The following is a 27,339-nucleotide window of genomic DNA, read 5'->3' on the forward strand; positions in this document are numbered from 1 at the left end:
GAACGCAGTTGAAACCGTGTTTTCTAAAAATTTAAAATTTATTTTTTATTAATTTTTTTTTATGTTTTCAGAATGTTTTGATGTGATGGTGTCAAAAATAATTTTTATTATTTTAATATATTTTTAAATAAAAAATACTTTGAATTACAATTAATACCATACTCCAACTAAGATAATTTATAGATTCTCTAATGCTATTTAAAAAAAAAACATTTGCAACAGACAACAACTACTATAAATAGGAAGACTTGTCCTTTGTTAATTCTTCATCGCTATAGTGTAATGGATGGTGATCAGTGGTGAGAAAGGTCAGTGAAATCTGTGAAATATTCTGCGTTAGTAATGTTCTTAATTACTCTTCTATGATCTACTAATATTTTACATGATACTAATTTTCCCCGTTTTAATTTCTTTACTATTATTTCAGTACTAGAATTCCAACAAGCAAGGGATAGCTAGGTTTCCTGAAAAAACTTCTATCCACGTTCTGTTTGCGTGTGTGAATGACTGCATGAGATGCACTCGTATGCTAAACTAAAATTCTTGCACGACACAAACACGAGTCCGTAGATATATAATCTACGTATTAATACGTATGTATATATGCATGCATGTCTTCTTCTGTTATTGGTTCCCTTCTATGAACTTCTAAATCTTATCTTTAAGTGTGTGTTTGTGTGCGCAGAAAGCAAGCAGGGAGAGCTGAGCAGAAACAAGGAGCACAGCTTGGAACAAGGGGATCTTTCTTGTATCGAATCTAGTCTTTTACTGCTGTCCTTCAGCTATTATCAACATTTTTTTATATTAATCCTCCAACAACGGATAGTAGCCCTGTTTAGTAGTCTGTGATAGCTGATAACAATGGCCGAAATGCAGCTAAATGAAATAAGAGTTGATCCGTTGACGAACAGGCAGGAAGATCCTCTAAGCAACAGACCTGAGCGAGGGTCAAAGATGGCCATGTCAGAAATACAAGGTACCTCATCGCAAACAAATGAGCATTGTTTGTGTCTTAGCGGCATAATGAGAGGATTTGAAGAGGCTAAAACCAAGCAACAGTCAGGGCCAATGATTCCAAAGGTTCCAGATAATCTCAAGGATGATGAAAACAAGAAATACTACAAGCCCTCGGTGGTCTCAATTGGTCCTTATCACTATAAGGATCGTCAAAACAAGCTCCATGAGGCGGAGAAACTGAAGGTTCAGATGGCTCGTGAATTCGTCCTGTATAGTAAGAAAGACATGGAAATCTTATACAGCGAGGTTGCAAAGGTGGCAGAGAATGCAAAGAGATTTTACGAGGGGAGCTCAATAAGATGCTTTGATGATGAGCAATTCACGCAGATGATGTTTCTTGATGGTTGCTTTATTCTCCAATTCATCCGTTGTGTCAGTACTACTGACAATATTAAAAATATGAGTGATCAACAAATTTTCCATGTTAAGCAGGACCTGCTATTGTTGGAAAATCAGCTCCCTTTTCCAGTCTTGAAGTCATTGATGAGCTTGACGCCCGATGGAAAAGATCATGGAATGAAAATCATCAATGATTTTCTCTCACTCCAAATTCTCCAACAAAGTAATCATCAACGACGTCCTGTGCTCACTTGGCTTGTTAAAGGGTATCTCCTGTTACTTCTTATATATACTACAGTAGCTTACCCTTTCCATGTTCTTCAAGGCTCAGAGGACTCCCTTTTTTTCTCCCCTCTTTTTGGCATCTTGGTTGCTGGCGTGATATTTGTTTGCCAAATGGTCGCCTCGCTTATGAGGTCACTCCTATGCGAAAACAAATGGCAGGCGGCAAAATATCATTGGCCCCCTCATCAAGAGCCTGTCCATATTCTTGAACTTCTATACTCCATGTTCATACGTTCTCCAAAAGAAAAACATAAGCTGTCTCTAAGAAGCTGCTGTATTCATTACTTGTCTGAGTGTCTTGGGAATTTATTTCCTAAATCCAAGCCGGGCAAACGTGGCCACAATTTGTATTATTCTGCTAAGGATCTTCAGAAGGTGGGAATCTACTTTAAGCCTAGCAAGACAAACACTTTGATGGATGTCGAGTTCGTGTCATCAATTTTCTATGCAACATTGAAACTTCCTTCAATTACTATAGAAAAAGCAACCAGGTCCATGCTGTTGAACTTAGTGGCCTACGAAACAGCTGCTTTTCTCGATGATCTTTGGGTCACTTCTTATATATGCTTCATAGACTCGCTCATTAATGATGCTGAAGATGTGAAAGTGTTGAGGTCAAACGGCATACTTATCAATTATCTTGGACCTGACCAGAAGGTAGCGGATCTCTTCAATCAAATTGGCCATTCCCGAGAACCTAATACTAATGTTTATAATGATGTTAAAGGAGAGATTAATCTTTCGTGTGATAGCATCTGGAAGAAATGGATAGCTGAGTGTCTGCAAACTTATTTTAGCAGTCCTTGGGCCTTTATTGCATTTGTTGCTGCAGCTACTGGCTTGGTTCTAACTGCCACTCAAACATACTATACATTGTATCCCTACAAGTCAAGTGATTCACCTATGTCAGTTGGAACCTGACAGATTAATTGTCCGTTCGTGGGCTCCAGTTCTGCCTGGTGGTTGGCTATATTGCTAGAAAATAAGGTGATATGGGCCATTGAGAAGTTCTACAACTAAATTAAGCCTTAATTACCAGTACAGTTTTCCTAAGAATGTTACGAGTGTGGTACATCGTGTGCTAAATCAGCTTGTTAAGAGTATCTTTTATTGATTTTTTTTAATTTTTAATTTTGCTTTAGGGCTTCGCCATTGTTGGGATTGTTTGTGTGGCTTGTTTTAAAGCTAGCGTGTATTGAGTTACATCCTTCTCACCACATCCAAGAGAATCCGAAGTTTGTTTTGCTAGTTTTTCACTTTGGTTTGGGACTTAAAGTGTAACTCACCTTTCCAGCTATGAAGATTATTTCTTGTCTGGGATCGAGTGCAGTGATGAGTTTACGAGGAAGAGTTTGTAATTCTTGTAATTATATATATATGTTGCTTGTCGAGCAAAATTCTATAATTATGAAACCCATATGAGATAGAAGAATAGACTATTCTCTTCTTTCCTTTTCTAAAATATTTTCATCAGAAGATGTTAAAGATGGATATTAATTCCATATTTATTCGAACCAATTCATATGCTAGCTCTGGTCACTTTTAATAATAAGATTTCATCTAAAAATGTAAATTTACTGTAATGTGCTTCTTCATGGATGTCTGGTAATCATGTATGTAAGCGTATAATTAGTGATTTGACAGCAAAAGCAATAAGAAATCAAGTATATATAGAATAGTATCTCCAAGGTTAAGTACATGGTATGATTGATTAGCTGATGTTTCAAATTTAAATGTTGATTTATTGGAAGGATAGAAAGCAATACCCAGGCTTCCATTAATAAAAGAACACAACTTCCTGCAATATTCAGAATAAACTTCGTAGCTATACAGACGTTGCCTCCCCTGAAGAAAACAAAGGAATATGATAGTTTTATTCAACAGGAGAAACTTCTGTTGCAACAGGACATCTATATACAAGGCGGAGATCTGATGAGAAAGATGCTATATAACTATCAATCTCCTATAATCCTGGTATATCAAAATCTATCTATTCGTACTAATAATTATCCTATCAATTGTTTACATAACAGTAGTAATTAATATGAATTAGAAACATTGTAGTGATCAGAAGTAAGAATATAGAAGACAATATAAGATCCACTGCAACTTTCCTTAGCGGCTGCAGTACTATAAGAACTGCACTACCTGGGAGACATATAATGTAGGAGAAAATATAGCAGTTTTCCCTTCAATACTTCCCCTCAAGTCAGATCAAAGGGATTTAATTGATTCAAGCTTGGATAGCTGACGATGAATATAAGCTCAAGTCAGAATCTTTGTAAACACATCAGCTAATTGGTTATGCCTATAAATATAATATGATTTAATAATTTACAGCTGAACTTGTTAACGACGATCAACATCATTACAAAACAAAGACATTGAAATACTGCTTGAAAATGCTAGTTCTGACAAAACACCTTTAAGCCAAATTAATTCACAAGTTGCTGGTGCTATTGCATGATATTCAATTTTAGCACTAGAATGTGTAACAACATGTTGTTTCTTGCTATGCCAGGAGATCAAATTACCACCAACAAACATGTAGAAACCACCATTATTAGTCATAACAATCTCACGTCCAACAAAACCCTTTAGGTAGTGCAAAATTCGCTTGACAAGGCTCAATTAAAAGACTGTGGAAGCATGCATGAACTGACTAATAAAACTAATTGCGTAAGTGATGTTATGCTATGTAATAGTAAGATAAATGGGTTTACCAACAAGATGTTGATAGTGATTGATGAAAATAAAAAAGAAAAATTAGCAGTGAAGCTGCTTTCAGAGATGTTGTCTGTGCCTATTACATTCTTGTAAATCCCAGCTAGCTGAAAGAAACTTGTATTAGAACTTTACAAGTCTAAACAAAAAATACAATAAACATAAAATGTCATCCTAATGGCTTGTAATAATCACTTCCATGCCCTTAATTTTCATAAAAAAAAAACCCTGCTGTCAACAGAGAAATAAACAGAAGAGGGAGGATAAGAGAACTCACAGATCGAGCAGCTTGTCCACTTCCAGTGCCAACATCCCATACAAGGTCGCGAGAGGGTGTTTTTGAGGCAATGGATTCGAACAATTCTTGTGGATAACTTGGCCTTGTCTCTGCATATTGTTTTGCTTGCTCAACGAACAATTCTGCCATTTCTTCCTTTTTTCGTGGGTTTGTTTTGCTCTTAAAAATACATGTGATTTGCTCGTCCTACTTCTACTCTTTATATAGCTTTCATTTTTCAAGTGTGGAATAATAAATAAATAAAATATTAGACTGCCGGAAGTCTAGGAAGGAAGGAACGAGGGAGTAACTTGGGGTGTGTTATCTATTTTTAACGGGCAGCGAATTTTGATGCTTCAATTGGGTTTGACGACGTTGATAAAGAAGGAAACAAAAATTGGTTTCGCTACTTATTTTCTCTCAATGATTATTCTAGCATAAACAAAAAGAAATAGAGGTTTCTTACGTATCACTGGATTTCAATAGTGAATTTTTTGAAATTTTTTAATTTATTTCATTAACTTTTATTTTGTACATTTGAGCTAAAAAATTACAACTCAATTGTTTTTTTTTGAAGAGAAGAATGAATTGAAAGACAAACTACTAAAATAAAAAAAAAAGAGTAAAACATTTTAATCTTTTATATTTTTTAGTTATTAGGTAATTGATTTATCTAATTGTTAAAAATTTAATTTTGATATCAAATTTTATTTTTTTTAGTGGAAGAGAGAGAGAGAGTCGCTAGATTTCAGTGTAAATAAAAAAAGCTACCGTTAGAGATGATTTTAGCCATAAAACAGTCTATTTTTGTTTCAAATGGTTCTATATAATAAGAAAAGTTAAGATTAAGTGTTATTTTACCTTGAAAATACCTACAAAAACACATCTGAACTTGAGAAGATTTTTGATTTCGAGTTAATTTCGAGTCTTGGTGCTTTTTTTGCATTTCTGGAGGAGCCATGAACTAATTTAACATGGTCTGCATGTATTTGTGAGGTGTTTTAGATCAAAAATAGATTTTAAATTTTTTTTTGAGTCAAAAGAACAACCTCTTCATTTTTTCATTTATATTTCATTTATAGTTAATAATTTATTTATTTACATAATGATTCATAATTTATTTAATTTTATATATGCATATATTCTTTAATTTACATTTATAATTTATTTATGTAAAAAAACAAGTTGCAGCGTGGGAACCATTACAGTGAAGTCTATATAAGTTTTTCTACTTATCTGGAGGTGTGTCATGTGATTTCTCGTTGCAATGCCCTTCTTGCTGGTAGATTTGATATTGTAGTTCACGTTATCGCTTAATCATAAATGGGTATGTTTTGCATTAATGATAGTATTACTCCAAATTGTTAATATTTTTTTTTAGGTTCTTACCTTGGTATCCTTACACTATTTTAAAGGGTGAGACTAGTTCCGTTCGGGATTCGTGGCTGCCCCTCCCAATAAATGCACTTCCTGAAAATCGAACTTGTGTTCTCACCCTTACAGGGATATAACAGTACTATAACCGCTAGACCAACACTTCATTGGTACTCCAAATTGTTAATATATAGACTCCGGAAGGTTGATATGTAACGAGACAAGTTTTAATTTTTTTTAAAAAAAATTACTTGATTTTACTTGTCAATAATAACTTAAATTGACTCGCAATTAGAATTTTAATTTTATCGAAATAATATTGTTTTGATTTTTTTTTAAATATCTTTTTTTTTAACCTAGGTTAAATCTTTATATCTATTAACCAGACATAATCATACTACATCAAGTTTAATAACTATCATGTATAAATCTATCTAAAATTTATATGAAAATTGATTCGAGAGTGTTGTAAATGTTAAATGAGGAATGTGGCTGACATATATGGTGACGAAGACAATAGATGTTTAATTTTTTTTTTTTTAGTTTAATGTTGGTGTTCGGGTCAGCTTGCGCGCACCTCGACTAATCCTACGGGCCCTGAAGTTAATGACCATGTAAGCCTCCAGTGGCCATTATATGAGTAACCATAAGGCTCGAACCTGAGACCATAAAGGGAGCAAACCTCTTAATCTCAAACTCTTACAACTGAACCACCACTTGGATGGTTGAAATTAATGTTCAATTTTGTTCGTCCAAGTTATTGTTATCTTATCTATGATGGTATGGTCTCATCTTTTTGCCTCTACCTATCCGGGCAATTGCTTGGCCCTCCACCAAGGAGCAACGTCTAGATGCAAAATCCATGTTTTATAAATGTGAGTATAGTAAAAATTATTTTTTTATTTAAAAATATATTAAAATAATAATAATTTTTTATTTTTTAGAATTTATTTTTAATATCAGTACATCAAAATAATTAAAAAATATAAAAAAAATTAATTTAAAAAAAAATTCAAATTCTTTTATAAATACAGACCGAAATTTTTTTTGTGCTAGTTTTGATTTAGATAGCATGGAACATATAATTTGCTTGTATAATTTTTCTTTGTAAATACTATTATCTTATTTATACATAAGAATATGGTATAAAGCAATGATTTGGAGATGATATATTGGTCCAAAGACTTTTCTGCTGTGAGTGAGTTTAAATAAATAAATAAATATTATACTTCTCTTTAAAGTAAATAGAAATGAGCAAAATTTGTTTTAATAAATCTGATGTTGTGTTGAGAATGATATATGACCAGTAATGGGCCTGTTGGTATGCTAGCCCAAGTATCGTGCAGCCAAAACCCATAATGGGTCATATGGTGCTAGCCCGAGTGCTATAATCATAGCCCGGCCTAATACAATTTATTGACCTTCATGCTAAGCACAACCCATATAATCAGGTTGCTCATACTGTCCATGGACCAACTTGAATATTTTATATATTATTATTAAACTCGGCTGGTCAACCAATTCTTGATGTAGGTTTGATTTAAATTAAATTTTGTAGGATTTATTGAACTCCACAGATCATAAATCAACAATTCATGATCTGATTAACTCCATCAAAACTTAATTTTATTTTTAAAAAAAGTTTAATTTAATATCTTTTTATTAAAAAAATTATAAAATAATACTTGTCCAATTTATAAAATTGAAATAATTTTATTATCCTATGCACCATAAATGAGAAAGAGATCATGGGTATATCCACTAAAATAGTTTGGTACATCGAGATGAGTAACCCACGTTGACCCTACATAGCTTTATTTATTTTTACGTTTTAAAAATATTTTTGAAAAAAATTATTATTTTTTATTTCAAATTAATTTTTTTTGATGTTTTTAGATTATTTTGATGAGATAATTTCAAAAATAATTTTTTTAAAATAAAAAAATATTATTTTAATATATTTCTAAATAAAAAATGCTTTAAAAAATAAATGTAATTATTACATGCAACTGAAAATATTTGAACCTACAGTTTGAAGAGAAGGAGCATCTCTTTTATCAAATGGCAACAACCACGTTGTTCTTTTAAATATTGTTTTGTAAAATCAAAGGTTAGAGAATCAATTGACCTAGCTAGGAATCAAGATTGCTACCTATAATGGGCATCTCCCGTTGCTCTTGGCTCTTTCACATCCAATAAGTGGTTTAAAGAAAAAAAAGAAAAAGAAAAGAAAAGGAGCTGTAATGTGTAAACGTAACTTGATCAACAGAATCAAATCTAAGAAATATTTAGGGTAGCTAAACGAATTTGCTGATAAGAACATGCATAATTTTTAATTTTAAATGTTGGATTGCACTAAACTTTTACTAATATACATGCTTGGTTTTATATGATATCAACTCTCTAAAACTAGTTGAGTTTTATTTTTTATTTATATTTTACCATTAAATTAGACTAAAATTCTCTATTTGAGATTTATAGTGTCAATTAAAATGGTATAGAAGTTGTACCTTAAAACGAAAAAAAATATCCCACACCGTACAACTAAATGATTGAATGAAGACATGAATAATACAACAAAATAATTGTTGATAAATGCTATCTCATTTTGTTTTTAATAAAAAATATATATTTTTTAATAATATTTGGTGTGTTGTAATGACTATTTATGCATGTCATATACCGTTGGGTAAATCATATCAATATATATGACATGAATGTTGTGCATGGTAAAAGACATAATATGTATACCCTTAGTATAAAAAAAATATATATAGTATTGATATGAGGAGGCAATTGTTGGAAGTAAATGTAAAAATAAATTATTTTTATCTAGATTTATGGTGAAGGGAGAGGCGAGAAGAAGGTGGAGAGTCTAAATAAGGGGCAAGAGTTTAGTGTGGAACAAAAATTGATGATCAATAGTAGTTCTATCCAAATCACAGGTGTTTTGAGAACTGATTTTTGATCTAATTTATCTAAGTCTATTACACGATAAAGATTTAAAATGGTTAATGACTGCGACATCATGATGACTAGAACTCAAGGATGAGTTCTTTCCGATCCATAGAAAATGATGTAGCCAAGTTTGTAGAGATTAGAGGTTCTGAATAGTTGTACATGGATTTATCTTAAACAAATTATATAGATGACCTAACAGATACTTTAATAGACCAGTGTGACACGTCTAGGTTCAAAAAAAGATCTAATCGCTCCAGACCAAGGTAGTTGCTAATAATAGAGATAACAATAGATTTGACCGTTGAATTGAGTTTATATTTTTATAGGAGATTCTACAAGCTATTTTTTAATTTTTTTTTTTGAAGAGCTACTTATTTGTTACTCAATAGATTAGTGGATCTCCCAAAATTAGACATAGAAATTACTATTTCGGTTAATTTTATTAGTTATTTTTCTACTTATTCTTAGATTTGTGTTAATTTTAGTTGTGTGTTAGTATTCTGAATTTGTTTCCTAATCTAAGTTGGTTTTTCTGGTATAAAAAAACATTAATGTAAATCTCGACTTGGTTATAGTAATATTTAAGAAATAAAATAAAGTTGAAGAGTTATCTTGTGTTTCAACCCTATGCGTGTTTTCATGCTATGGGTTTTTTTTTTTTTTTGGCTTTAGCAAGCTCCTTATTTTTCTGTACCCTTATGCCAATATGGGATTTGCCGGTTGGTGTCCTAATAATATAACCTCAGCTTTAACAAAGTAAATAAATACTAATTAAATAATAACTTGATCCCTATTATTGCCCACACTTTATCTATCAAAGTTGGGGTGGACAATGCTAGCCTCTGTATCTTTATCTCTTCCATGCATTTCGCATGTTAGCCTGCAAAACTGATCAAATCGGGTTAGTCACTTTTGCCTCAAGCAATCTTATCTATCTTGATTTCTTCTCGGTTCTTACTAGCTAGCATTCGCGCATGAATAGCTCTAGCTTTAGGGTTTTTTCCACAAACGTACGTTAGTTCACCTTATCTGCAAGTATTCAATTTGCAGAATAACTTTAGATCTCTCTGTTCTGCCACTATCTCGCATTACTTCCGTAGTATCTTTAAGCTTTAGTATCTGTTTCTTCAATTTTTGGTTGCTGAAGCTTTAGCATGTCTGTTCTTTAATTTGTGCTGCTTTCTTAAATCCAAACCTGAGCTTTAGTGCAAAGAATATAAAAAAGCATAGAAGCTTGATTTCCACGTAACCTACAATTCTTGTTTACTGGTGTTAAACTTTGATTACTACTCTGCGGAAAAATAATGTCTTTCAGCATGTCTGTAAACTCTATATTTTCCTTTATTCTTTTCTACTCAAAACTTATTAACTTTAGGCACCATCTAGTTTCAACCTGCTTTTTATTAACATTTGATTTTTTTTATTTTAATTTAATTTTTTCATGGTATTTTTGGATTGTTTTGATATTCTAATATCTAAAATAATTTTTTTTTTAAAAAATATTATTTTAATGATATTTCTAGAAAAAACAAACTTGTAAATAACATTTTAGACATGGTTTTAGAAGATTTGAATAGTTAGACGTCAATTTATTGCAATTGAACCACATGAAAGGCATAGCTAACACACTTTGCACCCGACAGCAACCATTATAAATAGGAAGACTTGTCCTTTATTAATTCTTCATCGATAGAGTGTAATGGATGGTGATCAGTGGTGAGAAAGGTCAGTGAAATCTGTGAAAATTTCTGCGTTAGTAATGTTCTTAATTACTCTTCTATTCTACTAATATTTTACATGATGCTAATTTTCCCCGTTTTAATTTCTTTAATATTATTTCAGTAGAATTCCAACAAGCAAGGGATAGCTAGGTTTCCTGGAAAAACTTCTATCCACGTTCTGTTTGTGTGTGTGTGCAATACTGCATGAGATGCACTAGTATGCTAAACTAAAATTCTTGCACGACACAAACACGAGTCCGTAGATATATAGTCTACATATTAATACGTATGTATATATGTATGCATGTCTTCTTCTGTTATTGGTTCCCTTCTCTGAACTTCTAAATCTTATCTTTAAGTGTGTGTTTGTGTGCGCAGAAAGCAAGGGAGCGCTGAGCAGAAACAAGGAGCACAGCTTGGAACAAGGGGATCTTTCTTGTATCGAATCTAGTCTTTTACTGCTGTCCTTCAGCTATTATCAATATTTTTTTTTATTAATCCTCCAACAATGGATAGTAGCCCAGTTTAGTAGTCTGTGATAGCTGATAACAATGGCCGAAATGCAGCTAAATGAAATAAGAGTTGATCCGTTGACGAACAGGCAGGAAGATCCTCTAAGCAACAGACCTGAACAAGGGTCAAAGATGGCCATGTCAGAAATACAAGGTACCTCATCGCAAACAAATGAGCGTTCTTTGTGGCTTAGCGGCATAATGAGAGGAGTTGAAGGGGCTAAAACCAAGCAACGGTACTCAGGGCCAATGATTCCAAAGGTTCCAGATAAACTCAAGCATGAAAACAAGGAATGCTACAAGCCCTCGGTGGTCTCAATTGGTCCTTATCACTATAAGGATCGTCAAAACAAGCTCCATGAGGTGGAGAAACTGAAGGTTCAGATGGCTCGTGAATTCGTCCTGGATAGTAAGATTAAAGACATAGAAATCTTATACAGTGAGGTTGCAAAGGTGGCAGAGAATGCAAAGAGATTTTACGAGGGGAGCTCAATAAGTTGCTTTGATGATGAGCAATTCACGCGGATGATGTTTCTTGATGGTTGCTTTATTCTCCAATTCATCCGTGGTGTCATGGACAATAAATTGGATATGAGTGATCAACAAATTATCCTTGTTAAGCAGGACCTGCTATTGTTGGAAAATCAGCTCCCTTTTTCAGTCTTGAAGTCATTGATGAGCTTGAAGAACGATGGAGATGATCGTGGAAAGGAAATCAATATCAATGATTTTCTTTTACTCCAGATTCTCCAACAAAGTGATCAACGACGTCCAGTGTGGGTGCTCTCTTGGCTTGTTAAAGGGTATCTCCTGTTACTTCTTATATATACTTCAGTAGTTTACCCTTTCCATATTCTTCAAGGCAAGGACTCCTTTTTTTTCTCCCCTCTTTTTGGCATCTTGGTTGCTGGCGTGATTTTTGTTTGCAAAATGGTCGCCTCGCTTATGAGGTCACTCCTATGCGGAAACAAATGGCAGGCGGCGAAATATCATTGGCCCCCTCATCAAGAGCCTGCTCATATTCTTGAACTTCTATACTCCATGTTCGTACGTTCTCAAAAAGAAAAACATAAGCTGTCTCTAAGAAGCTGCTGTATTTATGACTTGCCTGGGCGTCTTAGGAATTTATTTCCTAAATCCAAGCTGGGCAAACGTGGCCACAATTTGTATTATTCTGCTAAGGATCTTCAGAAGGTGGGAATCCACTTTAAGCCTAGCAAGACAAGCACTTTGATGGATGTCGAGTTCGTGTCATCAATTTTCTATGCAACATTGAAAATTCCTTCAATTACTATAGAAAAAGCAACCAGGTCCATGCTGTTGAACTTAGTGGCCTACGAAACAGCTGCTTTTCTCGATGATCTTTGGGTCACCTCTTATATATGCTTCATAGACTCGCTCATTGATGATGCTGAAGATGTGAAAGTGTTGAGGTCAAAGGGCATACTTACCAATTATCTTGGACCTGACCAGAAGGTAGCGGATCTCTTCAATCAAATTGGCCGTTCCCTAGAACCCAATGTTAGTTAGTGGAGACAAACAATGTCCCACCATATGCAAGTGGGAATACCTAATCTCCCACTTGGCACATGGTGGAGGACACAAAGTGGAGGCAACGGTGGGCATCAATCATGCCCCTTCAATCATCAATTGTATATGTATAGCTGTGTGTGTATGAAGAACATAGAGAGAGCAGCGTGAGAAACAGAGAGAGTAGAGAGAACAGAGAAGAATAGAGAGAGCTTGAGAGAGTAGAGTTGAGTTGAGAGAGTTTTATCTCCTCCTCCTTTGTTTGTATTGTTTGTAAGCTTCATTAATACAAACCAGTAGCTCCGTGGAGTAGGCAAGTTGCCGAACCACGTAAATTGTGTGTGTTTGAGTTCTGGAAATTTCCCAACAACTGGTATCAGAGCTTGTTCTTGACAAAGAGGGTGTTTGATCCAAACTCAAAAATCAAAGTTCTCCAAACGTGTTTTTGAACATACCATCGTGTAGAGGACAACCGGACGAATCCCCTGTTGCAAACCCGGCGAAGAACCGACGTCCTGCATGCCCGCACGCGCCAACACGCTCCGACGCCCAGACTGCCCACGCGCACCAACGCGCCGTACGCGCGCCACGCTCCATCTTCGCCCGGCTTCTGCAAAACGGGTCGGGCTGACCCGCCACGTCATCACAGCCGTACGGTCCACGTCCGCGTCACCTGCCACGTCACCTGCCACGTCACCTGACACGTCATCTCTGAGTTTTGTTCCGATGTGTCGCAGAAGCTGATATTCTGACACGTGGCTACATCATAACCGTTGAGGGGTTTTGATCCAGTACGACGCAGGATCCAATCAATTGACACGTGGTTAAATCAGGACCACTATTGAGTATTGATCCAGTGTGACTCAGGCCATAATCTTCTGACACGTGGCTTCATCATAACCGTTACTGAGTTTTGATACGGTGTGACGCAGGACCTAATCTGCTGACACGTGGCTTCATCAGAACCGCTACTGAGGTTTTGATCCGGTGCGACGCAGGCGGTACTCTGGTTGACACGCGGCTGCATCTGCACCGTCCGTTAATTCAAAACTTTGATTGCTAAAATCTGAGCCATCCGAAGTCCGATTGGGGTGATCTCAGTGTCATTTCCAAGGTTTTCGGCTGTTCCGGACACATCTGTAAGGTCAGATTTGGGAAATTCGAATCGGAGAAGTAGTAAAAATGGCAGATGAAATAAAAGCTGCGGGAATTGAAAAATTTGATGGAACAGATTTTGGATACTGGAAAATGCAAATTGAGGATTATCTATATGGGAAGAAACTTCATCTTCCCTTGTTGGGGAGCAAACCAGAAAATATGCAAGAAGAAGATTGGCTACTTCTTGATAGACAAGTTCTGGGCATTGTCCGGTTATCCTTATCAAGAAGAGTTGCTCACAATGTTACGAAAGAAAGATCCACTGCAAGATTGATGGAAGCCTTGTCTGGGATGTATGAGAAGCCATCAGCAAATAATAAAGTGCACCTGATGAAAAAGTTGTTCAACTTGAAGATGGTCGAAAACACTTCTGTGACACAACACCTCAATAACTTTAATACCATCACAAATCAATTGTCATCTGTTGAGATTGAGTTTGATGATGAGATCCGTGCACTCATTTTGCTAGCTTCACTTCCAAGCAGTTGGGAAGGTATGAGGACAGCCGTGAGCAATTCAGCTGGAAAATCCAAACTGAAGTATGATGACATTCGAGACTTGATTTTGGCTGAAGAAGTGCGAAGGAAAGACTCGGGTGAAAGTTCAAGCTCAGGATCAGCTCTCAACATCAACACTCGAGGGAGGAGACATGATAGAGGCTTATCCAGAGGCAGATCAAAATCAAGATATAGAAGTAAAAGCAAGTTTGGACCCAGAAAGCAGGTTGAATGTTGGAATTGTGGCAAACCTGGTCATTTCATGAGGAATTGCACAAAACCAAAAAAACCTGAAGCTGACTCTGCAAACGCTACCACAAATGAGGTGCAAGATGCTTTGATTCTTGCTGTGCATAGTCTTGTTGATGATTGGGTTCTTGATTCTGGTGCTTCATTTCACTGTACACCACACCATGAAATGATGCAAAACTATATTGCTGGAGATCACGGTGTAGTCTATCTGGCCGATGGACAACCATTGGATATTGTGGGTTTAGGAGATGTACAAATCAAGACAATGAATGGATCTATATGGACCTTGCAAAATGTAAGGCATGTTCCTGATCTAAAGAAGAAGCTGATCTCGGTCGGACAACTTGATGATAGTGGTCATTCAATCCTTTTTTCTGGAGGTATGTGGAAGGTATCAAAGGGAGCAATGGTTTTGGCTCGTGGAAAGAAAACCGGTACCCTGTATATGACCACAAGATTTGCAGATATTATTGCCTCTACTGAAGCAGAAAATCAAGCACATCTATGGCACTGTAGACTCGGCCATATGAGTCAAAAGGGGATGAAGATACTTCAGTCGAAGGGAAAGCTGGCAGAATTAAAAAATGTCGATCTAGACATTTGTGAAAGCTGTGTTCTTGGAAAACAGAAAAAGATCAGTTTCTTGAAGGTTGGCAGGACTTTAAGACCAAGAAAGCTAGAGCTGGTACACACAGATTTATGGGGACCGTCTCCAGTAGCATCTCTTGGAGGTTCTCGATATTACGTGACTTTCATTGATGATTTCAGCAGGAAGGTATGGGTTTACTTTCTGAAAAATAAATCTGATGTGTTTGAAACATTCAAGAAATGGAAGGCTATGGTTGAGACTGAATCAGGTCTAAAGTTGAAATGCTTAAGATCTGATAATGGAGGAGAATACATTGATGGAGGTTTCAAGGAGTATTGTGCTGTCAATGGTATCAGAATGGAAAAGACCGTTCCAGGCACACCGCAACAGAATGGCGTTGCTGAACGGATGAACAGGACCATCAATGAACGAGCTAGAAGCATGAGGTTGCATTCAGGGTTACCTCAAACATTCTGGGCCGACGCAGTTCATACCGCAGTTTACTTGATCAACCGTGGACCATCAGTTCCTTTGGAGTTCAGACTGCCCGAGGAAGTATGGAGAGGAAAAGAGGTACAACTCTCTCATTTAAAGGTCTTTGGGTGTGTTTCCTATGTTCATATAGATTCTGATGCTCGCAACAAGTTGGATGCCAAATCCAAGAAATGTTTCTTCATCGGCTATGGAGATGAAGAATTTGGATATCGGTTCTGGGATGATCAGAATAGAAAGATTATCAGAAGCAGGAACGTGATCTTCAATGAGAAAGTTCTGTACAAAGACAGATCAAGTGCAGAAACAGATAAGGCTGATTCAGATACAAGTCCACAAGGATCTGAATTCATAAGATTAGAAGGCCTTCCCGATGTTACTGAGCAGAACAACAATCAAGAGCCTTTACAAGAAGACTCAAGCATATCTGTACCCGCTACTACACAAGAAGAAGCGGAGCAAATTGAACCAGCTGTTCGCAGGTCTTCGAGGACGATAAAGCCCCCGCAACGGTTCACACTTTTACTGAATTACATTTTGTTGACAGATGGTGGTGAACCGCTAACTTATGAAGAATCCTTACAAGATGGAAACTCAAGCAAGTGGGAGTTAGCCATGAAGGATGAGATGAGTTCGTTGCTGAAGAACAAGACTTGGGAGCTAACCACACTGCCTGAAGGAAAGAAGGCTTTACAAAACAAGTGGGTTTACAGAGTGAAGACTGAGCATGACGGAAGTAAACGGTTCAAGGCAAGACTTGTTGTCAAAGGGTTTCAACAAAAGAAAGGCATTGACTACTCTGAGATATTTTCTCCAGTTGTGAAGCTCACAACAATCAGAGTTGTTCTGGGGATAGTAGCTGCAGAAAATTTACATCTTGAACAGTTAGATGTAAAAACAGCATTCCTTCATGGTGACTTGGAGGAAGATATTTACATGCAACAGCCAGAGGGGTTTGCAATGCAAGGAAAGGAGAATCAAGTCTGCAAGCTACAGAAAAGCCTATACGGTTTGAAGCAAGCTCCAAGACAGTGGTACAAGAAGTTTGACAACTTCATGTGCAGTTCCGGGTATACAAGATGCCAAGCTGATCATTGTTGCTATGTCAAACATTTTGACAACTCCTACATCATTCTACTATTATATGTAGATGATATGTTGATTGCAGGATCCAGCATTGAGGAGATTGATAAGCTGAAACAGCAGTTGTCAAAACAGTTTGAAATGAAGGATCTGGGAGCTGCTAAACAAATACTTGGCATGAGAATCTTCAGAGATAAAGACAAAGGCGTACTAAAGCTTTCACAAACAGAGTATGTCAAGAAGGTTCTCAGCAGGTTTAGTATGGATAATACTAAACCAGTAAGTACACCACTGGGGAATCATTTCAAGCTCAGCAAAGATCAGTCACCAAAAACTGAGCAAGAATGTGGATACATGGATAAGATTCCATACGCCTCAGCTATCGGCTCTTTGATGTATGCTATGGTCTGTACCAGACCAGACATTGCCCATGCAGTGGGAGTTGTAAGCCGATATATGAGCAATCCTGGAAAGCAGCATTGGGAGGCGGTCAAATGGATCATGAGGTACTTAAAAGGTTCCTCGGAAACTTGTCTCAGTTTCACAGCTGGTGGTTTGAAACTTGAAGGTTTTGTAGATGCTGATCTAGCAGGAGATGTTGATAGCAGAAAGAGCACTACAGGATATGTTTATACTCTAGGAGGTACTGCTGTTTCCTGGAGTTCTACCTTGCAAAAGATCGTTGCTCTTTCAACAACAGAAGCTGAATATGTTGCAGTCTCAGAATCTGCAAAAGAGATAGTATGGTTGCAGAGTTTCCTGAAGGAATTGGGCAAGTTGAATGGAAAAGGTACTTTGTATAGCGACAGTCAAAGTGCAATCTTCCTTGCCAAGAATCCAGCATTTCACTCCAGGACGAAGCATATTCAGATCAAATATCACTTCATCCGACAATTGCTAGACGATGAACAACTGATGCTAGAAAAGGTCTGCGGAAGCAAGAATCCAGCTGACATGTTAACCAAAGGAGTTACACTTGATAAACTGAAGTTGTGTAAAACTTCAGTTGGTCTTCAAGGATAAATGATGATTTCATTGTTTGTCTCCAAGTGGGAGATTGTTAGTTAGTGGAGACAAACAATGTCCCACCATATGCAAGTGGGAATACCTAATCTCCCACTTGGCACATGGTGGAGGACACAAAGTGGAGGCAACGGTGGGCATCAATCATGCCCCTTCAATCATCAATTGTATATGTATAGCTGTGTGTGTATGAAGAACATAGAGAGAGCAGCGTGAGAAACAGAGAGAGTAGAGAGAACAGAGAAGAATAGAGAGAGCTTGAGAGAGTAGAGTTGAGTTGAGAGAGTTTTATCTCCTCCTCCTTTGTTTGTATTGTTTGTAAGCTTCATTAATACAAACCAGTAGCTCCGTGGAGTAGGCAAGTTGCCGAACCACGTAAATTGTGTGTGTTTGAGTTCTGGAAATTTCCCAACACCCAACACTAATATTGTTTATAATGATGTTAAAAGAAAGATTAATGTTTCGTGTGATAGCACCTGGAAGAAATGGATAGCTGAGTGGCTGCAAACTTATTTTAGCAGTCCTTGGGCCTTTATTGCATTTGTTGCTGCAGCTGCTGTCTTGGTTCTAACTGCCACTCAGACATACTATACAGTGTATCCCTACAAGTCAAGTGATTCACCTATGTCAGTTGGAACCTGACACGTTGTCCGTTCGTGGGCTCCAGTTCTGCCTGGTGGTTTGACTATTGCTAGAAAATAAGGTGATATGGGCCATTGAGAAGTTCTACAACTAAATCAAGCCTTAATTACCAGTACAGTTTTCCTAAGAATGTTTCGAGTGTGGTACATCGTGTGCTAAATAAGCTTGTTAAGAGTATCTTTTATTGATTTTTTATTTTATTTTGAATTTTGCTTTAGGGCTTTGCAATTGTTGGGATTTTTTGTGGCTAAAATTGTTTGTGTGGCTTGTTTTAAAGCTAGCGTGTATTGAGTGACATCCTTCTCACCACATCCAAGAGAATCCAAAGCTTGTTTGCTAGTTTTTCACTTTGGTTTGGGACTTAAAGTGTAACTCACCTTTCCAGCTATGAAGATTATTTCTTGTCTGGGATCGAGTGCAGTGATGAGTTTACGAGGAAGAGTTTGTAATTCTTGTAATTATATATATATATATATATATATATATATATATATATGTTGCTTGTCGAGCAAAATTCTATAATTATGAAACCCATATGAGATAGAAGAATAGACTATTATTCTCTTCTTTCTTTTTCTAAAATATTTTCATCAGAAGATGTTAAAGCTGGATATTAATTCCATATTTATTCGAACCAATTTATATGCTCTGGTCACTTTTAATAATAAGATTTCATCTAAAAATGTAAATTTACTGTAATGTGCTTCTTCATGGATGTCTGGTAATCATGTATGTAAGCGTATAATTAGTGATTTGACAGCAAAAGCAATAAGAAATCAAGTATATATAGAATAGTATCTCCAAGGTTAAATATTACATGGTATGATTGATTAGCTGATGTTTCAAATTTAAATGTTGATTTATTGGAAGGATAGAAAGCAATACCCAGGCTTCCATTAATAAAAGAACACAACTTCCTGCAATATTCAGAATAAACTTGGCAGCTATACACACGTTGCCTTCCCTGAAGAAAACAAAGGAATATGATAGTTTTATTCAATAGGAGAAACTTCTGTTGCAACAGGACATCTATATACAAGGCGGAGATCTGATGAGAAAGATGCTAACTATCAATCTCCTATAATCCTGGTATATCAAAATCTATCTATTCGTACTAATAATAATCCTATCAATTGTTTACATAACAGTAGTAATTAATATGAATTAGAAACATTGTAGTGATCAGAAGTAAGAATATAGAAGACAATATAGGATCCACTGCAACTTTCCTTAGCGGCTGCAGTACTATAAGAACTGCACTACCCTGGGAGACATATAATGTAGGAGAAAATATAGCAGTTTTCCCTTCAATACTTCCCCTCAAGTCAGATCAAAGGGATTTAATTGATTCAAGCTTGGATAGCTGACGATGAATATATGCTGAAGTCAGAATCTTTGTAAACACATCAGCTAATTGGTTATGCCTATAAATATAATATGATTTAATAATTTACAGCTGAACTTGTTAACGACGATCAACATCATTACAAAACAAAGACATTGAAATACTGCTTGAAAATGCTAGTTCTGACAAAACACCTTTAAGCCAAATTAATTCACAAGCTGCTGATGTCGCATGATATTCAATTTTAGCTCTAGAACATGTAACAATTGTTTCTTGCTATGTCAGGAAATCAAATTACCACCAACAAACACGTAGAAACCACCATTATTAGTCATAATAATCTCACGTCCGACAGAACCCTTTAGATAGTGCAAAATTCGCTTGACAAGGCTCAAATAAAAGACTGTGGAAGCATGCATGAACTGACTAATAAAACTAATTGTGTAAGTGATATTATGCTGTGTCATAGTAAGATAAATGGGTTTACCAACAAGATGTTGATATTGATTGATGAAAAAAAAAAAAAAATAACAGTGAAGCTGCTTTTTGAAAGTGTTTGAAAGTGTGATAACAATTATTTTTTAAAATATTTTTTTGTTTGAAAATAAATCAAAATAATATATTTTTTTATTTTTTAAAATTATTTTTTATATCAATATATTAAAATAATATATTTTTTAAAAAATTAATTTTATAAAAAAATTAATTTTATAAAAAATATGATTTTCACCTCGTTCCAAACGCTATCTCAATATAGTTGGTTAACAATTCTGTAATAACATAATTTTTTTTATGATATTATACTTAATTTTAGAGTCACCTCCATTTTACAAATCCCGTATAAATCATAAGAAAGTCAAACCTTAGTCTCTCCTATTAAATTATACTTTCTTCAAAATATATTTTGATTGAGAAGACAGTTTAAAATAAGGATTTGGTTAAAAAATAATAATAATTAAAAAAAAACAAAAAATAGTAAATCCAACCCAAACCCATCAAGCCGCTTATGGGAGCCTAAAAACGGCCGCCCATCAAGACTTCGCTCGTAACTCGACAATCTGCACGCACACAGTACATATAGCAGAAGACTTCTCATTCGTCTCAGCTTCAGTAAACATCATCCTCGTATCAGAGATCCAATAACAAGAACAAGAAAATGGAGGCGACACAGTTCTTAGCTATACAAACAGAGACATACAAGTTGGGTTTTATTGGAGCAGGTAAAATGGCAGAGAGTATTGCTAAAGGAGCTGTTCAATCTGGGTTTTTGCCGCCTCCTCGTATCTCTACTTCAATCCACTCCAATCCTGCTCGCCGTCTCGCTTTTGACTCTCTTGGGGTCAAAGTTCTCCCTCAGAATCGCAATGTAATTAGAAAAAATATGTTCTTTATTTAACTTCTTGATTAGTGATTAATTACTTATTTTTTTTATTGGTGTTGTGGTATGTGCAGGTTGTTGAAGAGAGTGATGTGGTGATTTTCTCCGTCAAACCACAAGTTGGTAGGATTTGTTTTAGTGAAAAATTAAACTCTGCGCTAAATATGTTTTCGATGATGATTTTTTGTGGCTATTTTAGGAAAGTTGTGATTTTTTATGGGCTACTAATTATGTTGTTAATGATTATTTCTTTTGGGGTTTGTGTGGTGTAGTGAGAGATGTTGTTTTGGAATTAAGGCCATTGCTAACGAAGGACAAGCTTTTGGTTTCAATTGCGGCTGGAACAAAATTGAAAGATTTGCAGGTTTATTTGTTTTCTCACATTTTTAGAAATTGTTGCTATGCTTGTTTTATTTGGAAATTTATCTGTTCTTGGCTATCTTTAATTTTTTTTGGATGTCTAATATTTGTTTTCTAATTGAAGTAGAACATTTTTGTTTAGTTTAGGAATGGGCTGGTCATAGCCGATTTATCAGAGTGGTGCCTAATACTCCTTCAGCTGTTGGTGAGGCAGCTTCAGGTAATTTTTTTTTCCTTATGATTCTTACTGATTGAGCAACATTACACATGTTATTGCATTAAAGAATACTGTGTTCAATGCTATATATTACCGAATCATGAACCACGTTATGTTGGTCTTATTTTGTCTTCATGATCAACTTAGCAGCTGAAAGATTTTGCCTTTTTTTTTGCTCAGAATGTTCATTCATTTCTTTGTGTGATAATATGCACCTTTCAACTCTTCAAGTCCCGCTGCAGTTCATGTTTGTGATCAATTATTTACATCTTAAGTTTGTAGCAATTTGGAAGAAGTGGTTTTAATTTGCCTGTTTCTTGGATAGTTATGTGCTTGGGTGGAGCTGCAACTGAAGAAGATGGAGAACTGGTAGCTAAATTGTTTGGATCGGTTGGCAAGATATGGAGAGCTGACGAGAAATTGTTTGATGCAATTGTTGGCCTAAGGTATGATGTTTCTGCAAAGGGTAATAACATACTGATTTAGTTAATATCTTGAGAAAGGCTCTAAATCAATCAAGTGGCATGCACTAATTTCTGTTGCTTTACACATGTTTTTCTATTTAAATTAATAGAGATTGTATAATTGGATTCTGCTATAGTGTAACTCTCTTTCTGCGTTCATGAGCAGTGGAAGTGGCCCAGCTTACATATACCTAGCAATTGAAGCTTTGGCTGATGGAGGAGTGGCTGCAGGTCTACCGCGAGAACTTGCAATGGGCCTAGCCTCTCAAACTGTAAGTCATTTATTTGAGATGGCTATTGCTGTTCTCAGAGATTCAATTTAGTATTTGAACTGTATCTTATTACACAAATTCACTTGCTGTAGACTCACTGAATAGAACAGAAAATAGGAAAAAAATTGGAGCCTTTGATGTTGTTTTAGACCAATGCAGCAACTGTGTATTAGGATTAGCAAGTTTGAATTTCTGATGTTTTAAAGCTCTGGATTTCATCAAAGATTCTGCTGATGAAACGATAATCCTCTAATGCTTAATTTGCTAAAATGTAAAATTCAAACATAGAATGAAAATGAATAGGCAAACAATGTGTCCTTTGAAAATTAGTTGTTGTGACATCAATTTTCTTATTGAATTATTGTTTAGGGTGAATGATCTGGAGTTGTATGTTCTGAAAGACTAGATATGACTACTCTGGACAATGCGCATGATAAAGAATTCACTGTCATTCCATTTAGAAACTATTTAAGGCATCAAAAATAGTACATCAACGTTTACTGAGTAATCCCTTGTTTAGTGGATTTTAGTAAGCTACTGCTTCTTGTACCTAAAATGGAAGCAGGGACAGTTTGCTTCCTGTTTTGAGCAGTCGTTGGATTAGTCATGAGTATATCTGTGGGGTATCCAATTCTCTTTGGAACCTTAAAGCATCAGGAGATCTACGCTCTTCTTTTAGTATGTTGCATGAGTCGCTGAATTTTTTTGTTTCTTCTGCAGGTTCTAGGGGCAGCATCTATGGCCTCTAAAACTGGGAAGCATCCTGGTCAACTTAAAGATGACGTTGCTTCACCTGGGGGGACAACTATTGCTGGTATTCATGAATTGGAGAAGGGTGGATTTCGTGGAACACTAATGAATGCTGTTGTTGCTGCTGCAAAGCGCAGCCGAGAACTTTCCCAGAGCTAAGATTTATTATTTTAGTTTCGTTTCTTTTATCACAGGCTAGGACTGTGGCAACAGAATCTTTTCCAGTTATTCAGTTTTTTTCCTTTTTTTTTTATCAACCGACGAGTAGTTTGTCAGTATTTTTTTAAAATTGAATGGATGAGCTATTGGCCATAATTTTTCTTGCTTATGGCCAAGTGAAATTATTTAGACTATTATAGTCTCATCGTGTTCTTGGCTACAATTTGGCTTGCCAATTTAAGGAAACCTTTTAGCATGCAAATTAAAGCTTTCCTGAGAAGCATTAATTTTCTCTTGGTCTTGTGTTTGATGCTATAGTGAAATAGAAGTTGGAACTTGTTATATTAAATTCGGATAGAACTACTTTAGTTTGTGATGCCAAGGGGCAAGCTGTCACACTTGGGCTCTTTTGGTCAGGCATAGGGACTAGTTATATATATAGCTTACCAAACAACAAAGCTACGCATCTTGTATCTGATCCGTCTACCATATTACCCATTTCTTGAATTTGAAACTACTGCTAGGCAGACGTAAGCTAACTTGTTCATGGGCAACGTCAGTTCTTAAAATAGAGTTGATTCTCTGCTTTGAATCCCCTTGTGCCATGTTAGATTTCATGGAGCTGTTGAAAAGCTAAGGACACTTGTTGATTCTCACAAGGATGAAAATTTCTAAGCTTATTTAGCGCTTCAGAAATTGAAAAAAAAAAAAAAAAAACTGAAGATATATAAAGCAAATACAACTGCATCTAAAGATTGAAGAAGAGAGTTTCATTTCTAAAAATTCCTGCACTTCGAGACCAGGAACAACCCTAATCCTTATCCCTCGTGCATTTTTAACTGTAACTGATCAAAAGTCGAGTTAGGCCAGGCAGTGTCACATTTCAGATAACCCTAAAGCCTCTGTTTCTGAACAAAGTGTGATTACTTTTTGATCTCGTTGGAGCATGCTTCAACATAGTAACTTTTATCATCAGCTGATGCTTTCTATAGTAGAAATTGAATTTTGCAGCTATTTCACTTGTGTTGAGAAAATTATAATAAAAGCTAAATTGTTTGGGGAAATCACTGTACATCAAGAGATATTTTACTGTGGATTGTAATAGTAGTTTCACTTTCAATTTCTCTTTCTTTTACGAACGAATAAATATTTTTTTGGCTTTCTTCCACAAGAGCAATTGGGTTTTCTTAATTTTCAAGTACAAGTTGGGGAAATCACTATTCAAGAGACATTTTATTGTAGATTGTAATAGTAGTTTCACTTTCAATCTCTTTTCCTTTTACAAGCGGATAAATGTTTCTTTGGTTTTCTTCCACAAGAGCAATTGGTTTTTTTTTTAATTTTCAAGTACAAGCAAATAATGATTTTAGTTTCGGAAAAGATAAAGAAGAAGCTTTGCTTTTGGGGGTATTTGGTATTTTTTACAGGAGTATTGTGTAATTAAGAGGATCATGGAGACGTCTTAGTATTTTTACGTTGTATTTTATATTTTTTTAATTAAAAAATTGCTAATGCGTGTTTTACATGTTTTTAAAAAGTGGTGCTCGCGCAATTAAAAAGTTGTGTAAGACACTTTCTAGTGACTAAATCTACCCATTTATTATATCATTAAATACTCAGTCGTGATTTTATCTACCCATTTATTATATCATTAAATACTCAGTCGTGATCTTTTCTATATACAGCAACGTGTATAGATATATCAGATTGTCACCAATAATTAATTATTTAATTTTTTTCTCTCTCTCCTAACAATTCGCTGCTCTCGGTAACACCATCTACGAGAAGGCGAGGCCGACTTTTGCCGGCTTACGGTTCGCCTTGAATTAAAGACGGAGAAGGGAGAGCGGATATCTATGTAACTAACTAACTACGTAGGTATGGGTAAAATAACTAGAATTTATCTTGGATTGTTTAGTAACACACCAGCGTATAGCAATTAAAATATTAAGTAGAATTATCCAAGTTCTAAAATTACAATCTTAAGCGGTAGAGTAAACTATTCTTTCAAAATAAATTTTTAATAATGAATCTTAAATAATTTTGAAAAATAATTAAGCTACAAAGCTATTTAAATAATGGCTAAGCTAGCTTAGCTAATTAAAATTAAATCAGATTAAAATTCTCAAAACCTAACGTGAAAATGAATCCAAAAAAACTAGGAAAATAACGAATAATCTTGAACAGAGATTTTCTAGACCTAATTCGGGCATGTTAGTCGGCCAACTTTCATAAGGAATAAAGCTTTTAAAATGCTTTGAAAAAATCTCTATCTAAGCTCTAAAGATCACATATGTTTTCCAAAAGAGAAATTAAAATAGTTAAAAGTACTAAAGCTCACTGTCCAAGTAAGCTAGGATTCTTGTTTCTTGCTACAAGGTACTTGAATATATGTACTAATAGATCCGTATTGATCTGTTGATATGCATCAGGAATACATACGAAATCCTAAAATTAGTGTACTAGTCTGTAGTTCTAATGGCCAAACAACTAGAAATTTCAATTGAGGAAATTGCAGGTTCAATTACTCCTCGTAGCAACAAAGAGTTGTTTAAATCCATAATGAAGGGTGAAGGGAAAGAGACTACGAACAGCCATTTCCGAGGGCCAAAGATTCCGAAGGTTCCACAGATGCCTAGTCTGATTGAGGTGAACAAGGATTGATACGATCCCTTGAAGGTTTCCATTGGTCCTTATCACCATGGGAAGCCAGAACTCAAAGAGATGGAGAATATCAAGCTCATGATGGCACGCCAGTTTGTCCAACAGAGTGAAGAACTGGTTGAAGATTCGTATGGCAAAGTGGCAGAGGTGTCCAATGAAGCGGGGCAATACTATGCTGAAGATTCAACAGAAGGTTTGGAAGACGAACAATTCACCCAAATGATGTTTCTTGACGGTTGTTTCATCCTCCAATTCATCTTCTGCCTCTTGCGTATGACGATTCTTACTAGAAAGGATGAATAGTCATGTTTCAGCTTTGGTTACAGGGACTTATTCTTACTAGAAAACCATCTCCCTTTTCCAGTCATTGATGAGTTTGAGGTTCAGAAGGGGAGATCTAGAGGCAGGAGAAGATGAAGAAGAAGAAAATCGAGAAGGGGAAGGGATGAAACTGCTCAAAGAGTTCTGCAAGCACATTTGGGCAGTTCCCCATCGAAGAGAGTCATGCAGGGAAAGGATATCAAAGTTCCTTCGCAGAAGGATTTTTCCTCGATCATTGACGAGTTCAGAAGACCGAAGAATTACTAAACAGCCTATCCATCTTCTCAAACTTTTTCGTGCCCAGATCGTTGGCAGATAAGTGATCTCACCTAATCATTCCAGGACCAACTGGTACCGTTATCATCAATCCTGCGATGGAGCTTAGGAGGGTGGGAATCCATTTCAAGCCAAGCAAGACTAGTCTTTTCACCAGTGTCCATTTCAAATCAACGGTCCTTGCTGGAAGACACCGAATTCCTCCTCTAACAATACACGATTCGAACAAGTCCTTACTTGTAAACTTGGTGACATAGGAAGCATGCCTTGGTGAATTCAATGAATTTTGGGTAACTTCTTACATTTGCTTTCATGGATTCCCTCATTGATCACCCTGAAGATGTGAGGGAGCGGGAACTGCGATCACAAGGCATATACACTCCTCAATACTCTTGGAAGCGATCGACAGGTAGCAGAACTCTTCGATGACATAGCCAATTATTTAGTGCCTAATCCGTATGCTTATATATATTCAGGTTAAAAGGGGCATCGAATCACATTGCAGAAACACGTTCAAGAGATGGATACTTCACTGTAAGGGTCCTATTTATGGTGTAATTTTCAAGTACTCATTTCTTTTTGGCATTATAATAAGTGCCATTAAGGCATATGTAGCAGTAATGCCCATGCAACCCGTGTATGTGTTGGAAACAGATT

The 27,339-nt window shown here is 35.9% G+C and overlaps 3 protein-coding genes across 7 annotated transcripts; all 3 read left to right on the forward strand.

The window, feature by feature from the left end:
* Positions 1-210: 210 nt before the first annotated feature.
* Positions 211-18,214, forward strand: LOC18099825 (retrovirus-related Pol polyprotein from transposon TNT 1-94). 5 transcript variants are annotated; one of them, XM_052453660.1, is made up of 3 exons: positions 211-308; positions 686-1,772; positions 12,161-18,214. In XM_052453660.1, the coding sequence occupies exon 3, from the start codon at positions 13,923-13,925 to the stop codon at positions 17,832-17,834; it is 3,912 nt and encodes a 1,303-aa protein (XP_052309620.1). In that variant the 5' UTR covers positions 211-308; positions 686-1,772; positions 12,161-13,922; the 3' UTR covers positions 17,835-18,214. The 5 variants fall into 5 exon arrangements, with proteins under 5 accessions (XP_052309620.1, XP_052309619.1, XP_052309621.1 ...); XM_052453661.1 differs by lacking the exon at positions 211-308 and adding an exon at positions 356-593 and having other exon boundaries at positions 686-2,255; positions 12,644-18,214; XM_052453662.1 differs by lacking the exon at positions 211-308 and adding an exon at positions 356-593 and having other exon boundaries at positions 686-2,016; positions 12,405-18,214.
* Positions 11,250-12,740, forward strand: LOC7473573 (uncharacterized). The gene has a single exon (XM_052453540.1). It carries the CDS (start codon positions 11,250-11,252, stop codon positions 12,738-12,740), a length of 1,491 nt encoding a protein of 496 aa, XP_052309500.1.
* Positions 18,215-20,820: 2,606 nt separating the features above from the next.
* On the forward strand, positions 20,821-23,716 carry LOC7473575 (pyrroline-5-carboxylate reductase). Its single transcript, XM_002307952.4, has 7 exons — positions 20,821-21,187; positions 21,274-21,322; positions 21,472-21,563; positions 21,707-21,779; positions 22,102-22,222; positions 22,407-22,512; positions 23,233-23,716. Exons 1-7 carry the CDS (start codon positions 20,978-20,980, stop codon positions 23,419-23,421), a joined length of 840 nt encoding a protein of 279 aa, XP_002307988.2. The 5' UTR covers positions 20,821-20,977; the 3' UTR covers positions 23,422-23,716.
* Positions 23,717-27,339: the final 3,623 nt, after the last annotated feature.

The sequence above is a fragment of the Populus trichocarpa genome, chromosome 6, assembly GCF_000002775.5.
Source record: "Populus trichocarpa isolate Nisqually-1 chromosome 6, P.trichocarpa_v4.1, whole genome shotgun sequence".
Lineage (NCBI taxonomy): Eukaryota > Viridiplantae > Streptophyta > Magnoliopsida > Malpighiales > Salicaceae > Populus > Populus trichocarpa.

Bases quoted from the DNA above. Each gene is read 5' to 3' on its own strand.
- LOC7473575 (XM_002307952.4), top strand. From the start codon at position 20,978: ATGGAGGCGACACAGTTCTTAGCTATACAAACAGAGACATACAAGTTG. The intron at 21,564-21,706 runs GTTTATTTGTTT...TGTTTAGTTTAG, and splicing joins CAAAATTGAAAGATTTGCAG to GAATGGGCTGGTCATAGCCG. The intron at 22,223-22,406 runs GTATGATGTTTC...GTTCATGAGCAG, and splicing joins GATGCAATTGTTGGCCTAAG to TGGAAGTGGCCCAGCTTACA.
- LOC7473573 (XM_052453540.1), top strand. From the start codon at position 11,250: ATGGCCGAAATGCAGCTAAATGAAATAAGAGTTGATCCGTTGACGAAC.
- LOC18099825 (XM_052453660.1), top strand. From the start codon at position 13,923: ATGGCAGATGAAATAAAAGCTGCGGGAATTGAAAAATTTGATGGAACA.